Source organism: Suncus etruscus, chromosome 15, assembly GCF_024139225.1.
Source record: "Suncus etruscus isolate mSunEtr1 chromosome 15, mSunEtr1.pri.cur, whole genome shotgun sequence".
In the NCBI taxonomy this organism is placed as follows: domain Eukaryota; kingdom Metazoa; phylum Chordata; class Mammalia; order Eulipotyphla; family Soricidae; genus Suncus; species Suncus etruscus.
Window position 1 is genome coordinate 77,698,561 of NC_064862.1, and position 16,191 is coordinate 77,714,751.

Below are 16,191 nucleotides of genomic sequence, written 5' to 3' on the forward strand. Positions count from 1 at the left end.
AGAGCTGGGATCTCTGTTTGCTAAAGGCTTGAAACTTTGCCCAGATTGACTTCTGTATTAGGAAACCAAAAGGTTCTCCTGCCTCCAAGAAATAATTTTAATTGAATTATCAGAAGAAATTCCAGGGTTGGCAAGATACAACAGGGAAGGTGTTTGCTTTACATACAGCTGACTTAGGTTCAATCTCTGGCACATCTGAGTCTGACAAGAATAAGCCCTGAACACCACCAGGAGTAATCCCAAAATCAAAAAAAAGAAAAAAGAAAAAGACAGCTTGCCTGTAGGGAAATCTTGGCTTCTTGTAGAAATCTGATATTTCAAATTATTACAATATGTGACTAAAAGATGAGGGTAGCAAAGAATATGGATGACAGCAATGTCTCCATCGTAGCCTGAACCAGAGGTTTTCACAGGCACATTTTCCCTTTCTTGTGATACTGCCTTCAGAAATAAAAAGACCTCTAATTCTCCACCCTAAAACTTGGAGAACAAATCCACAGAAAACCCACATGATTTTCCCTGAACTCCACCTGCAGACATTTGGACAATAAATTTTGGGTAATAACTGGTTTCTGAAGTTCTATATGTTAGATTGGGAAAGAAACCTGGATACATCTTCAAGAGTTAAAGTAATGAAAGTGTGAAATACATGATACGACCAGAGAGCATACAGAGCATACAGAGAGCATGCCTTGCATGCAGCTAACCCAGGTTCTATCTCCGGCACCACCTACAGTAACCTGAATAGCACCAATGTGGCCCAGAAATCAAGAAGAAAAGGCAAATAAAAAGGGAAAATGTGGATTGCATATGTATATAATCTTGATCTCATAAATGATCTTTTGGAAGTAATTTGGGGGGTGTTGGGTCAGTACACTAAAGTTTCATGGTTTTTTTCTTGCCAAGTAAAAATAAAAAATTCATAGGAACAGAGCTGGACTATGTCACTCTACAGAGAAAGGACTATGCCTTGTCTTGTCTCAGCCATAGATAAATTTTCATACTTTAAGCCCCTTGGAATTGGGACCTTGAGATCAGGGATTTCTAGTAGGCTTATTATCCCCATGTAGCATAAATAAGTTCTGAGGGATGCAGGAAGGATGAGTTGAAACCCCCATTTAAACCTGTCTGGGCTGCTTTGAAAGTGTAGATATTACTTTTTAGTGCAGGCCTCCTTGGAGCTGGGACATAATCATTTGATTATAGGAGACTATTAAAATCACCAGAGTACTGGGCCAGAGAGATGGCATGGAGGTAGTGCATTTGCCTTGCTTGCAGATGGACGGTGGTTCAACCTCTCAGCATCCCATATGGTCGCCTGAGTGCTGCCGGGTGTGACCCAAAAACAAACAAACAAAAATATCAGAGTAGAGCTAGAGTCCAGTGCTCCAGGAACCCAGCCTTTAGTTTCCCCAAACTAGCCTTAGATAAGTCCAAAAAGGAAAGGATATCTGGAGGGGTGTGTGGTTGAGGATTTCTGGCATGTAGTGCTGGCAGGAAGCCAGCCCAGCTGCCCTTGAATTCCAGCTTGGGGCAGAGGAGGACCCCAGTGCACCTTGGAGTCAAGTGACACCTCCCTCCACATCCCCAACCGCATACTAAGGGGATGGGGATTCCTCCAGCACCGATAGAATCTATGTGCCCAGGATAACTCTGAACAGAACTCTGTCCCAGGACAGCCTGGCTTGGTATCATGGTCTCCTGGTCACCTTTGACCAAGCGAGGGAAGGCCAGAGTCTAGTTGAGGAAAAGACTGAGCAGCTAGCACTGGGTAATGAAATGGGAACTGAGCTCTCTTCTTCTAAGAATGGAAGAAACCAGGGTGTTCCTTTGCAGAAAAAGCGGCTGCCACTTCCTCACTCTGACTAACAGGTTCCTGTCATTATTATTAAGAAATGGCAACCTGGGGTGAATCCTCCTCTCTCAGGCCTCTTTCTGGATGATTCCCAGCTCTTCAGGAAGCTTGGGACGCAGCATCCTGCACAGCTGCAGCTGTGCCTGGCCTTTGTTTCCCCCTGTCATGCTGCAGCCTCCTGACTCATCTGGGGTCTCCCTACACAGGTTGCCATTGTAACCCCAAGCCTCTCTCAGACCCTTGTGCCCTCCAATCTTTTCAGGAAACAATGAGCTTCTCTCGCAGGCGAGCACCCTGCTGGCAGGCAGGCAGTGAGGAGCAAGTAGGCTTGAGTTCATTTGTCTCTCTGAGCCTTGCTTTTTCCCATTTATTTAAAAAGTGGGGGGCAGGGCGGTGATGCAGTACTTCCTTCCTTCCCTTCCGAGATTTGCTCTGAGAACTGAATGAGGTGTGCCTGTGGAATCCTTGATGGAAGGATGTCTGGGCGCCAGGGCTACAGGGAATGAATGGGAGGAAGAGATGAGCCCAGGATCCCCATTAAAGATGCTTCATAGGAACCAGAGAGATAATACAAGGGCCAGGGCACATGTCTGGCCTGGACCCCAAATTCAACTCCCAGCCCTGGTGGCCCTTGCACTGCTGAGGATACCACCCACGATGTCTGAGAGTGCCCATACCAACGTTCAAAAATTACTCCTGGGGGTCCGGAGTGATAGCACAGTACAGGACAGACCTTGGTTGAAATCCCAGCATCCCATATGGACCCCCGAGCCTGCCAGGTGTGACCCACCCCACCCCCAGAAAAAAAGAAAGAAAAATTACTCCTGGAAGGCTCAGGGGACCATATGGGTGCTGGGGATCAAACCCAGCAAGTGCCCTCCCTGCTGTTCTATTGCTCTAGCTCCATTGGTGACATTTCTGTAGGACATTCCTCCAAATACAATCTACTTTAAAAGAATAATTGGGGGGCCGGGCGGTGGCGCTAAAGGTAAAGTGCCTGCCTTGCCTGCGCTAACCTTGGACGGACCGCGGTTCGATCCCCCGGTGTCCCATATGGTCCCCCAAGCCAGGAGCAACTTCTGAGCGCATAGCCAGGAGTAACCCCTGAGCGTTACCGGGTGTGGCCCAAAAACCAAAAAAAAAAAAAAAAGAATAATTGGGGTGGGGATGGTGGAGAGATACAAGAGTTAACATCTTTACCTCTCATGTAGCCACTCATTCAGTTCCCGGCACAATATATCATCCCCTGAGTACTGCCAGGTGTGGCCCCCAAAATAACAAAGTCATAATCGTCCCGGAAGAGCAGCTCTGGGGCTTATGGCTGGCCTTGCAAGTATGTGGTTGTGAGCTCTCGTTCGCAGTATTCCGCAGATGCAGAACACCATTCTGGAACTCGGTTGTCAGCCACAAGCAGTTTCTGACCACACTGTTTGAAACCACCACAAAAAGGGGTGCAGGTGCTACAGCCCTAAATATTGTGCCTTGACTAGATTGCAACCCTCAGTGAGCAAGCGCCGATGCCAGGTCATTCGCAGCCTGCTGCCAAGGGAGGGGAGAATGGAGGGCAGGAAAGTGGCCTTTATGAAGCCACATCAGAAAGGGTGCTCACCCTCAGCACAGAAGGGATACACTGCTCGGTTATCAGGGCCAACCTTGCCCCTGCCCATCTCAATGTCGGCAGAACTTATTTCAGGAAGTAAGTCAAGGCCGTATTTGTGGAGGTTTATTGAGGAAGTTTGGCCAAGAATCTGATCCAGACTTGCAGACCTATATCTGTCTCTTAGGAGCTAACGATTGCCCCTGGTCAGAAGGCACTGCTGGCCAGCCTGTGTCACGAACTGACCACGATCCTCTCAGTCTTCTCCCTCTGGCTCCACCATATCAGCTTCCTCTAAGCAAGGCCCCACATCCTCTTCCCCTGCCTCCCTGCCTGCCCTGCTGGGGCAGTTTCAGTGTCACATCCTCAAACAGGAATCTTTGGATTAAGTGCTTTCCTGGCCTGCTGCCAACCCTGGTTTCATTCACAGCACCGTGTGGTGCTCGTCTGGTCTTCTTAGCAACTCTGGGGATCATTCCCAGCCAAGGACAGAAGTGGAGATATTCCTGTGATGAGTGAGGGTGGGCTCTGAGTTACTCCTTTCATATTGCACAGTTCAAACCTGAAGGAATAGGCCAAAGCACAGTAGAACAGGGAGAGAGATGCTTACCTTATATGTGGCCAACCTGGGTTTGATCCCTGAATAAGGCTTCAGCACTGCTGGATGTGAACCTAAAACAAAGACAAAGACTTTTAAAAATAAAGGGAATGGAGCAATAGCACAGCGGAGTAGCCATTTATTTACCTTGCTTGTGGCCTATCCAAGTTTGATCCCGGCTTCTTATTGTCCTCTGAGCCTGTTAGGAGTGATATCTGAGCACAGAGTCAGGAATAACCTGAGTGCCCTGGGTGTAGCCCCCCATAAAATAGAGCACTTTAATGCAGCTTGAGCGCTCAAAGCAATATATAACAACTGGAAACATGTCAGAAAGAACATGGACTAAGAGAAGCTCCCAGGGGCTGGAGAGATAGCATGAAGGTAAGGCGTCTGCCTTTCATGCAGAAGGATGGTGATTTGAATCCCGGCATCCCATATGGTCCCTCGGGTTTGCCAGGAGCGATTTCTGAGCATGGAGCCAGGAGTAACCCCTGAGCATTGCCAGGTGTGACCCAAAAACCAAAAAAAAAAAAAGAGAGAGAGAGAGAGAGAGAGAGAGAGAGAGAGAGAGAGAGAGAGAGAGAGAGAGAGAGAGAAGCTCCCCCTTCCTTGTGAGTTTGAGCAAGGCAATCAAGCAAGTTGGGTTTCAGGCAGTCTAGTGAGGGAACTAAAATGTGTGCGTATGAACAACTTGACCCACAGAACCTGGTCCTGGTTACTGACAAGGGCACAGAGCTGAGGGGCTGGGTTCTGGTCACCCCTTCACCAGCTTGCCAGTGTGAGCCTTCCATCCTGAGAACAGACAGCCAAGGGTAGGAAGTCCTTCTTAATCCTCAAGGCCTTTTTTTTTTTTTTTTTTTTGGTTTTTGGGTCACACCCAGCAGTGCTCAGGGGTTACTTTCTGGCTCTATGCCCAGAAATCGCCCCTGGCAGGCACAGGGGACCATATGGGAAGCCGGGATTCAAACCACCATCCTTCTGCATGAAAGGCAGACGCCTTACCTTCATGCTATTTCTCCGGCTCAAGGCCTTTTTAATAACTTATCAGAAGGATACGGTGGATCTTCTGCGTAATACTGTTGTTTAAGCATTTGTTGAGTTTAGGGACTGGGCCTAGTGTGCTTGAGAAGAATCACAATCTATAGGACTCACTAGATCTAGAGGATGATACCACATTGAGCCAGGATGCTATGTGCTGGCTTTAACTGTAGCTTTTGCGACTACCATCTCCAGAAGCTATTCTTGGGGCCTCGACAAGTACAGTGGCCGAGAACCATACCATACTTGGCCCTACAAGAGAGCTTTTGTCATAGGGAATGAATGAAGGTGGCCTCATGGTGACGTAGGGTGGCCAAGTCAGCTTCCCTCTGACCCTGTGGCCCACCTACCATCCAGGTCTCTGCCCTAAGGAGGAATGTCCCATTAATTAATAACTGGATCCCCAGGCATGCTGAAAAGCACTATTTAAATGCCATGCATTGTTTTTCAAGTTGCTATTCCTGTGGGCGGGTGGGTATTGTTCGAAGGTTACAATCCAGATACCAGCCCATCTATTCTCCAGCTGTTGTTTATCCTCCAATTTCCCAGAATAGTCAAGCACCAGGGCTTTTCAAAACAGGTTTATGCTGCTTTACATTTGGGTGTGCAATAATTGCTACTACTGATAAAGACATGGGTAAGGGGCCCAAGAACATTGTAAGCAGTGGCATTTAGGCATGAATGCTGCTGTCCGCCTCCTCACGCCTTCACTCCTGTTTCATTCAGTGATGCCTCCTTACAACTTTGCTCAGGCTTTACTCAGGTTCTCTGGTGTGTTTTGTTTGCTTTGGGGCCATACCTGGCGGTATTAAGGAATTGCTCCTGGGTCTACACCCAGGGATTACTCCTGGAGGGCTCTAGGGAACTATGTAGGATGCTGCAGTTCAGACCCAGTCTGCCATGTACAAAACAGAATAACACAGATACTCTGACCCCTTTCTGTCTCTTTAAGCTGTATTTATTTTTAATTAGTACACCCACTTAGCATATGATTTATAAGAGCTAATAGGGGGGCCGGAGCAGTGGCGCAAGCCTTGCCAGCACTAGTCTAGGACAGACCACGGTTTGGTTCCTGGCATCCCATATAGTCCCCCAAGCCAGAAGCGATTTCTGAGCACATAGCCAGGAGTTAAGCCCTGAGCGTCATCGGTAAGGCCTGTCCTGGGTTGGCCATGTAGAAAGCAAACGCCCTACCGCTGTGCTATCTCTCTGGCCCCATCCACCACCTTTTTAATGTAAAAATAGTCATTTCTGTTTTAGTCACCCGTTCTGTGCTGTGGTGGAATCCTCTAAAGAGAATGTACAGTCACAGGTCAGTGGTGCACAGAGATGTTTCTAGAACTGAGATAAAGATAGAAGCTAGTACATTTAATAGCAGCCTCTAGCCCAACTCTCCCCTGTGTTGAGCAGTTACACCAAAGTCCTTGCCTAACCCACCTCTCCACTAAGTTCCCATAGCACCTCCCCTGATGCCCCAAGCCTGGGCAGTTATCCCCTGTGAATTCCTCTCTCTGCCCTTTTCTCCTTTTCCTTCTGTCCTACTCCTCAGTCTCCCTCCAGTTTCCCCCACAGGAGTTTCATAAAACCGCATCTAATCGCTGTTTTCATGCGTGATGCCTCTTACTTTCCTATTGCTCTCAGAATAAAGGTCAAACTGGCCTCAGCAGACCTTTTTTCACAGTGTTCATTTTGGCTCCAGGAACCAGATGTGCCCAGCTTTGTCTCCAGATTCTTCTTTCACTGGTTCTCTGTTAAATGCTCTTCTCCTTCCCATCTCTGACTTATTTTTGTAACAGCAGGTGTCCTGTTCTCAAGTCTTCGTCATTCCATAGACTAGGTTAAGTTCCCATACCTGTCTGCTTGTGGCGGAACCATCCTTCCGTGTACTTCATGGGTTGGAATTTCCATGGACTAAAGTTAGGAGTCTGAGCTAGTATAGCAGGGAGAAAGTTTTTCTTGCATGTAGGACCTCATATGCCCTAATTTCAGAGCCACAAGTAAGCACTGAGCATGACAGGGTGTAGAAAAAAAAAAAACAAGTGCTGGGCCAGAGAGATAGCATGGAGGTAGTAGGGTGTTTACTTTTCATGAAGAGGGACGGTGGTTCGAATCCCGGCATCTCATATGGTCCCCCGAGCCTGCCAGGAGCAATTTCTGAGCATAGAGCCAGGAGTAACCCCTGAGCGCTGCCGGGTGTGACCCTCCCCCCAAAAAAAAGTGTTAACATTAACCCTTAATTGTATGTATGCATGTTGCCAAAGGGTCAGACTCAGGGTATTAGATATGTAAGGCATGTACTCTACCAACTCTACCATTGACTCAACCACTGACTCACATCCCTGGCCCCGCATTGCTTTTTATTATTAATATAAATTCTTCTCTAGCCTATATACAAATGTTTTATAAATTACAAACTATCTTTAAAAAAAATTTAATGATGGGGTGCCTGGCCATACAGACAGCTGAGTCTAGTGGATCAAGAATGCAATTCTGGGGGCCAGAAAGATAGCATGGAGGTAAGGTAAGGCGTTTGCCTTTCATGCAGAAGGTCATCAGTTCAAATCTGGCTTCCAATATGGTCCCCCCGTGCCTGCCAGGAGCAATTTCTGAGCATGGAGTCAGAATTTCCCCTGAGCACTGCCGGGAGTGACCCAAAAAAACACCAAAAAAAAAAAAAAAATGCAATACTGTTTGGGGATTCCAGGGCTATGTCCAGTGGCATTCAGGGGACCATGTAGTGCCAGAGATTTAACTGGGGTCAGCCATGGACAAGGCATGCTCCCTAAAGCCCTGTACATGAGTCTGCCACACACACACTTTTTTAACCTGTGTTTTAGAAGTGAATGTAAGCTAACCTCATCTCTGTGAGTGATGAGTGAGGCCTGTTTCCTTCAGGGCCCTTAGTGGGCCAGGCCACTAAGTGTACTAGTCTATGCCAGAGCAAGATGCCAATGAACACTAAGCATAGAGAAGACAGAAATTATTCAATTCCAAAATGGCGGGGACCGAGGCTCATGGGAGAGCACCCTCCTGCCTTACTTTTGGAGGCCTGAAGAAACCTGGGTTCCATCCTAGCATCCCATAATATCTTCTGAGTCCAGGAGTGATCATCCCTGTGCTCAGTCAGTGGTAAGCTAGCCCTGAGCACCACCAATTGTGACCCTCCCAAAAAAAATGAAAGAAAAAAAATCTAGTTTGGATTCTGTTGAGATGGCTCAACAGATTGAGTACATATGTGCTTCTCCTCCAAAAAGAAAAGAAAGTCACACAAATTGTGTGTCTGAGAGCAGTGGTTTCCTTAGATGGAAGGCATGGGGGAGGGGGGACATTTCTTCTGCCAAGAATCATTGGGAAATTTGTAACTTCACAGGCCACACAATACTGGCAGACAGGCATGGGCAGCCAACAAAAGCATAGATGTCTGGTCTGGTACCACGGCCAGACCACCTGATCACTGGCCTTCTATGGCCAGGGTCCAAGTATTCCAACCCACCAGAAGAAAGAATTTCCCCATGCTTTTTCCTGATGATTCTTACTTCTTTTGAGAGCTATCTTTAGAGCTAGCCCTGATGAAAGTAATAGGTACCCGGGGAAGAATTCAGGTCAAGAGAAGCTTGTTTTGTATGCCCTGTTGTTGCACAGAAATGTGCACGTCATCAGCTCTCCACAGACTCTTTGTGTTTTTCCTTCTCCCCAGGAAACCTGTAGGAAGTGTCAGGGACTCTGGAAAGAGCACAATGGCCTCACCTGTGAAGAGCTGGCTGAAAAGGATGACATCAAGTACCGAACGTCTGTGTGAGTAACCCGATGGGCCTTTAGCAAATAGGCCATCTAGATGGATATTGTAGGAAGAGCAGATTCTTAAGCTGCCCTACCCTGCAGTGGTCTCAGGAAGTGGCCTGGCTCTTTAACCTCTGTTCATCTCTGTAAGGCACAGAGCTGTGCCTCAGGTCACTTGCAGCATATTCAATGCCTTTCTCTCACTATCTAAGTAATAATGGTAGTTCAGAAATTGCTAGTGGCAGGCTCAGGGCAAACACCTGGGGCCAGTGAGATGGTGCTAGAGGTGGGGCCAGAGGCTGTGGTTCGATCCCCTTCCCATATGGTCCCCCCAAGCCAGGGGCAATTTCTGAGCCTTAGCCAGGAGTAACCCCTGAGCATCAAACGGGTGTGGCCCGGAAAAAAAAAACAAAACAAAACAAAAAAATACGCCTTACCTCCATGCTATCTTTCCAGTCCCAACAATGGTTTCTATAGATTAAATTGTGCTAAGGATGGTGCCTGAGCAGTGGTGTAAGTGGTAAGGTGCCTGCCTTGCTCATGCTAGCCTAGCCTAGAACTGACTGCAGTTCTATCCCCCGGTGCCCCGTATGGTCCCCCAAGCCAGGAGCGATTTCTGAGCGCATAGCCAGGAATAGCCAGCCCGAGTGTCCCTGGCTCTGCACTCAGGAATCACTCCTGGTAGTGCTTGGGATGCAAGGCAATTGCTCTACCTGCTGTACCATCTCTCCGGCCCTTATGTCTTTTTTTTTTTTTTTTTTTTTTTTTTTTGTGGTTTTTGGGTCACACCCGGCAGTGCTCAGGGGTTACTCCTGGCTCCATGCTCAGAAATTGCTCCTGGCAGGCACAGGGGACCATATGGGACGCTGGGATTCGAACCGATGACCTCTTGCATGAAAGGCAAACGCCTTACCTCCATGCTATCTCTCCAGCCCCATGGCCCTTATGTCTTACATGAGATATTTTGCATCCTTCAGCCTGTAAATAATAACAGTAACATTAAGAACCAGTTCTCTGTACTACTGGTATGTAGCTAAATATTTTCCCATAGATAAATACCAGTTTATTACAATTACTATTCATTGACTTTGGAGTCAGAATAATAATACAGCTGGGAGGGCATTTGCGTTGCATGCAGCTGACACAGGTTCAGTCCCTAATACCCCATGTGGTTCCTCATGTACCACCACGAGTTATTCCTGAGCTTGAAGTAACCCCTGAGCATCACCAGGTCTGACCCCCAAACAAATCATACAAAACATGTATTGACGTAAATAATACAGAAATCTATTTCTGCCCCCATAAACTAACCCAGCCTTCCCAGCATGATCGCACAGATCTGTTCTATCAGGTCATATGTGGTTTTTCTCGTTATTTCACCCATCACTAAGGTGATATATTGTTCTGCCTGGTTTTAACTGGAGTGCATCCACATTTATACTCTACTTGAGAGGAAAGTAGAAAGATGGGTTAAGTTTTAAGAGATACATAAATTACTTAAATATTACGTATGTTCTTGCCTCTGTATGAGTCACTGGACCACAAGGCAGACCCCTTACATGAGCTCTACCTGAATGATTTCTTTCTTTGTTTTGTTTTTGAGCCATACCCTGTGATGCTCAGGGGTTACTCCTGGCTCTGTGCCCAGAAATCTCCTGGCTTGGGGGACCATATGGGACACCAGGAATTGAACCAAGGTCTGTCTTGGGTCAGCCGTGTGCAAGGCATATGCCCTACCACTGTGCTATCGTTCTGGCCCCTACCTGAATGATTTTTATCTGGACTAAGTTTGAAGGGGAAGAAGCAGGTTTTACTACTAACAGAAATGGGAAAGAATGGGGCTGTTAGCACCTCCCAAGTTACCATAATTTCTGTTTTACCTTGATTTGACATACAATCCTGCTGAGGCAAAGGGCCCAAATATCTTTTTTTTTTTTTTTTTGGTTTTTGGGTCACACCCGTCAGTGCTCAGGGGTTACTCCTGGCTCCACGCTCAGAAATTGCCCCTGGCAGGTTCCAGGGACAATATAGGATGCTGGGATTCGAACCAATGACCTTTCTGCATGAAAGGCAAATGCCGTACCTCCATGCTATCTCTCCGGCCCTGGGCCCAAATATCTTGCCCATCCATCAACACAGAGGTAATAAGTGACATAACAAGAATTGGAACCTAAGCAAAGCCTTCCTTATTGTGCCTTTTTTTGGGGGGGGGAGGGGAGTTTGGGTCACTCACATCCAGCAATGCTCAGAGGTTACTCCTGGCTCTGTGCTCAGAAATCACCCCTGGCAGGCATGGGGTACCTTATGGGATGCCAGGATTTGAACCACCATCCTTCTGGATATAAGGCAAACGCCATGCTATCTCTCTGGCCCCTATTTGCTAAGCAGAATAATGGCTCCCAAAATGCCCATGCCCTAATTCTGAACCACTGAACCTATGAGTTAACACTCATAGATGTTTTACATGGTAAGATGGACTTTGAGATCATCCATGCAAGTGCGGTTTTTACACTTAGCTCCTTCAGAATTGAGAACTTCTCTCTGGTCAGATGGAGATAGGGATGTTGGTGAACTTGATCACAAAATACCTACCAGGAGATGAAGGAAGGAAGAACGCTGAAGAATGTAGTAGCTTCTAGAAATGGGAACTGCCTTTAGCAGACAGTCATCAAGAAAATGGCCCCCTGTGTTCAAGTCCTCAAGGAACTGAATACAGCTGACAGTATGAGAGCAGCTCTTGTTCCTATCAACCCCCGGTGCAGCTGCCCATCACCTTGAGTTCAGTCTCACGAGTTGCATGCTGGGATTCTGGCCTAAAAAGCCATAGAATAACAGGTTTGGAGTGGAGTGATAATATAGCAGGTGGAGTCCTTGCACCTCTGATGGTCCCCTGATCTCTGCCAGGAGTTTTGAGCCCTGTGCATATAGCCAAAAGCAAGTACTTAGCAGCACCAGGTGTGGCCCAAAACCACCCACATACACACATCAAAAACAATCCTCCATAAAATAAAACTACAAAAATTGTATTGCATTAGGAGAAGGAAATTTTGGTAATTAGTATCAGCATTAGAAAACAATTTTGTTGTACTACAAATGAGGTCCCACTGTAGTAAACACCTAAAAGTAGAAGTTTGTTTGGAATCAGTTGTTGATTTGATTTGGCTTTGAGTTCTGTAGGCATACCTGGTAGTGCTTGGGTCTACTCTGACAGACCATATTGAACCAGGAGTTGAACCCAAGGCCTCACATATGTGAGGCAAGCACTATATCTGAGCTATGTCTTGAATTCTAGTCTGTCTGGAATTGGACCCATGGGCAAGACAAGAGAATTTGGGTAAGTGTGCTAGAAAGCACCCTAGCCTATCTTGAACAGGCTCTTAGATAAATCTAGACATTCTATAGCCAGCACCATTGGTAGCATGTGAGGAGGTGAGCAGTCTGGGCAGAACTCTTGCGCCTGGAGGAGTCTATAAATCACTGCAAACAGGCACTGGTGGTGTGTGGGCAGTCAAGGCGTGGCTGGCAAGCAGAGATGGCTTAAAGCAGTCTCTGTACCCAATGGGCTTCTCTTTGGGGGGTGATAAAAATATCATGAAACTAGATGGTGTTGATGGTTGCACAACTCTGAAAAAACCAAATGTCCCTGAAGGTATACCCTTTAAAATGGTGTTATTTATGAGCATTTCACCACCATAAATGATGCTTACATATACCTACTTAAGATTTCAAGTAGTGAGGGCAGTAGATATACAGCAGGTAGGACACTTGGCCTTGCACGCTGCCAACCCAGGTTCAATCTCTGTCCTTGTTACAGTTCCCAGAAACTCTCTATGAGTTTAATATATGTAAGTACTGCCAGGTATGACATTTTAGGGGCCCGCGATAGCCGAGGACGGACCTTGATTCAATTTACCCCGGTATCCCATATGGTCCCCCAAGCCAGGAGTGATTTCTTAGCGCATAGCCAGGAGTAACCCCTGAACATCACCAGATGTAGCCCAAAAACAAACAAAAAAATACATCATTTTAAAAAAGTTCAAATAAGGGGCCGGGTGGTGGCGCTAAAGGTAAGGTGCGCCTGCCTTGCTTGTGGTAGCCTTGGACGGATCGCGGTTCAATCCCCCGGTGTCCCATATGGTCCCCCAAGCCAGGAGCAACTTCTGAGCGCATAGCCAGGAGTAACCCCTGAGCGTTACCGGGTGTGGCCCAAAAACCAAAAAAAAAAAAAAAGTTCAAATAGGGGGTCCGGTGAGATAGCATAGAAGTAAGGCGTTTGCCTTGCATGCAGAAGGATGCTGGTTCAAATCCCGGCATCCCATATGGTCCCTTGTGCCTGCCAGGGGCGATATCTGATTGTAGAGCTAGGAGTAACCCCTGAGCGCTGCTGTGTGTGACCCAAAACCCCCCCAAAAAAAGAAAGTTCAAATAACATTTGGCTAAAATCAAAGACAGCTCCTCAAGAAGCTTCCATTGTGATAAGTGGCGATGAGCAGCTGAGGTCAGGTGGAGCCAGCAAGCCTTCCTTGTCAGGGCATTGTTAGCAGCTTAACTGCAGCTCAGGCTGCCTTTCCTGCTCTGCCCAGGACACAGGACACATCTGCGGGGCTGTGTTTTTCCTGCCCGGCTTAGAATCCAGTTGCAAGCACCCTTTTCTCCAAAGACTCATCTCTGGCTTCTCCCAGTCCCTCTTTGCCCTGTGGTACTATCTGGCACACATCTCTGCCCCAGCCCATTTGGTGGTGGAGCTGTGAATGCCAAAGCAGAGGGCTGGAGTGTTGAATAGCTGGGCAACACCAGAGCCGTGAGTCCTACGATCCCTGTAGGGGCTCCATATCTTCTCACATCCTAAGTGTTTCAACCCCACCACCAGGAGCTTGCTGGAACCTCAAGCGAATATTGCCCTTGTACCAAGCCCCAAAGAAAGATTCATTCATGTGGCCTTCTTTCTTTGTCCCTGGCTCTCGCACCACATCCTGAACCACCGCCACCTGATCTGTCTCAGGGTCTTTCAGCCAGGTTTTCTTTTTCAGTGAAGAGAAGATGACAGCTGCACGCATTAGGAAGTGTCACAAGTGTGGAACTGGCCTCATCAAGTCTGAAGGCTGCAACCGAATGTCTTGCCGCTGTGGCGCCCAGATATGCTACCTCTGCCGAGTGTCTATCAATGGCTATGATCATTTCTGCCAACATCCTCGCTCACCTGGAGCACCGTGCCAGGAGTGTTCCAGATGTTCACTGTGGACTGATCCCACAGTAAGTAAATACAGGGCAGGATGTCTGCACAGCAATGCAATCAGAACTGGTGTTTTAATTTATCTCCTAAGGCCTCATCTAGGGCAGGGCTCAGTGGTGACTCCCATGAAGTTAGTTGGGGATTGGAGCCAGAGTGATAGTGCAGTAGGTAGGGTGCTTGCCTTGCAGGCGGCCAACCCAACCTTGATTCCCAAACCCCAAATGGTCTCTCAAGCACCACCAGGCATGATCCCTAAGCACAGAGCTTGTCCTAAGCCCTGAAAACTGCCAGGTGTAGCTCAAAACTTGAAGGAAAAAGGGGCTGGAGAGATAGCATAGCCATAGGGCATTTGCATTGCAAGTGGCCGGAATCCCATATGGTCTCCTGTGCCTGCCTGGAGCGATTTCTGAGAACAGAACCTGGAGTAACCCCTGAGCGCGCTAGGTGTAACCCTCCCCCCAAAATTTTTTTTTGAAGGAAAAAGACGTGTTTGGGCCTTGCTTTTAGTAGTACTTGGTCAACCATGTGATGCTAGGGGATCAAAGCCAAGGGCTCCTTTCCACTGTCTGTCATCTAAAAAGAGATTTGAGAGGCAGGGCTGTGATTCAAGCAGTGGGGAAGTAGGGAGGCCTTGGATTCTCTCCTGCACCCCTGCCTCAGCACTCCTGGACATGAGCCTAATGGCCACCAACCATCGTTGAGGGGGTGGTCTTTTATCCCCCAATTACTGTCACGAGTTGGCCCCACAAAGATTTGGGGGGGGGTCACACTCAGCAGCGCTTGGGTTGCTCCTGGCTCTGTGCTCAGAAATCGTTTTTTTTTGGGGGGGGGGGGTTGGGGTTTTTGGGCCACACCCGGTAACGCTCAGGGGTTAACTCCTGGCTATGTGCTCAGAAGTTGCTCCTGGCTTGGGGGACCATATGGGACACCGGGGGATTGGACCCGCGGTCCGTCCAAGGCTAGCGCAGGCAATGCAGGCACCTTACCTTTAGCGCCACCGCCCGGCCCCTCAGAAATCGTTTTGAAGACAATATTTTAGAGCTACTTAACAATCTTCAAATCTACAAAAGGTAAAATAATTACATAGGTCAGTGAGTTCAGTGGTTAAGGCACTTGTACACGGCCAACCCTGACCCAGTCCCCAGCATCACATATTGTCACCTGACACTGTCAAGAGTGATTCCTGGGCCCGGAGAGATAGCATAGTGGCGTTTGCCTTGCAAGCAGCCCATCCAGGACCAAAGGTGGTTGGTTCGAATCCCGGTGTCCCATATGGTCCCCCGTGCCTGCCAGGAGTAACCCCTGAGCATCGCCAGGTGTGGCCCAAAAACAAAAAAAAAGTGATTCCTGGGCCGGAGAGATAGCGTGGAGGTAAGGCATTTGCCTTGCATGCAGAAGGACGGTGGTTCGAGTCCCAGCATTCCATATGGTCCCCCGAGCCTACCAGGAGCAATTTCTGAGAGTAGAGCCAGGAATAACCCCTAAGCACTGCCGGGTGTGACCCAATAAAACAAAAAACAAACAAACAGGGGCCGGGTAGGTGGCGCTGGAGGTAAGGTGTCTGCCTTGCAAGCGCTAGCCAAGGAAGGACCTCGGTTCGATCCCCCGGCGTCCCATATGGTCCCCCCAAGCCAGGGGCAATTTCTGAGCACATAGCCAGGAGTAACCCCTGAGCGCCAAACGGGTGTGGCCCAAAAACCAAAACCAAAACCAAAAAAAAACAAACAAACAAACAAACAAAAAAAAAGAGTGATCCCTATTGGACCAAAGTGATAGCTCAGTGAGTAGGATCCTGGGTTCGAACCTCAGCAACCCATACTGTTCCCCAAGCCAATCAGGAATGATCCTTCAATACAAAGACATGAGTGATCCCTGAGTATCGCTATGGGGGTCAAAAGAAGTAAATAGGGCCGGAGAGATAGCATGGAGGTAAGATGTTTGCCTTGCATGCAGGAGGACGGTGCTTCGAATCCCGGCATCCCATATGGAACCCCTGAGTACTGCCAGGTGTGACCCAAAGCCGAAAAAGAAGTATATAAAAAGCAAGTGATCTTAGAGGTCAAAAGGAGAGTACAGGAGCGAAGGGACTT

The 16,191-nt window shown here is 47.9% G+C and overlaps 1 protein-coding gene across 1 annotated transcript in view; it reads left to right on the forward strand.

The window, feature by feature from the left end:
• Positions 1–16,191, forward strand: part of RNF216 (ring finger protein 216) — a 96,618-nt gene that overhangs the window by 70,056 nt on the left and 10,371 nt on the right. Inside the window, exons 14-15 of the mRNA XM_049788722.1 lie at positions 8,786–8,883; positions 13,899–14,121. Coding sequence (XP_049644679.1) covers positions 8,786–8,883; positions 13,899–14,121 — 321 coding nt within the window. The remainder of the gene's footprint in view (positions 1–8,785; positions 8,884–13,898; positions 14,122–16,191) is intronic.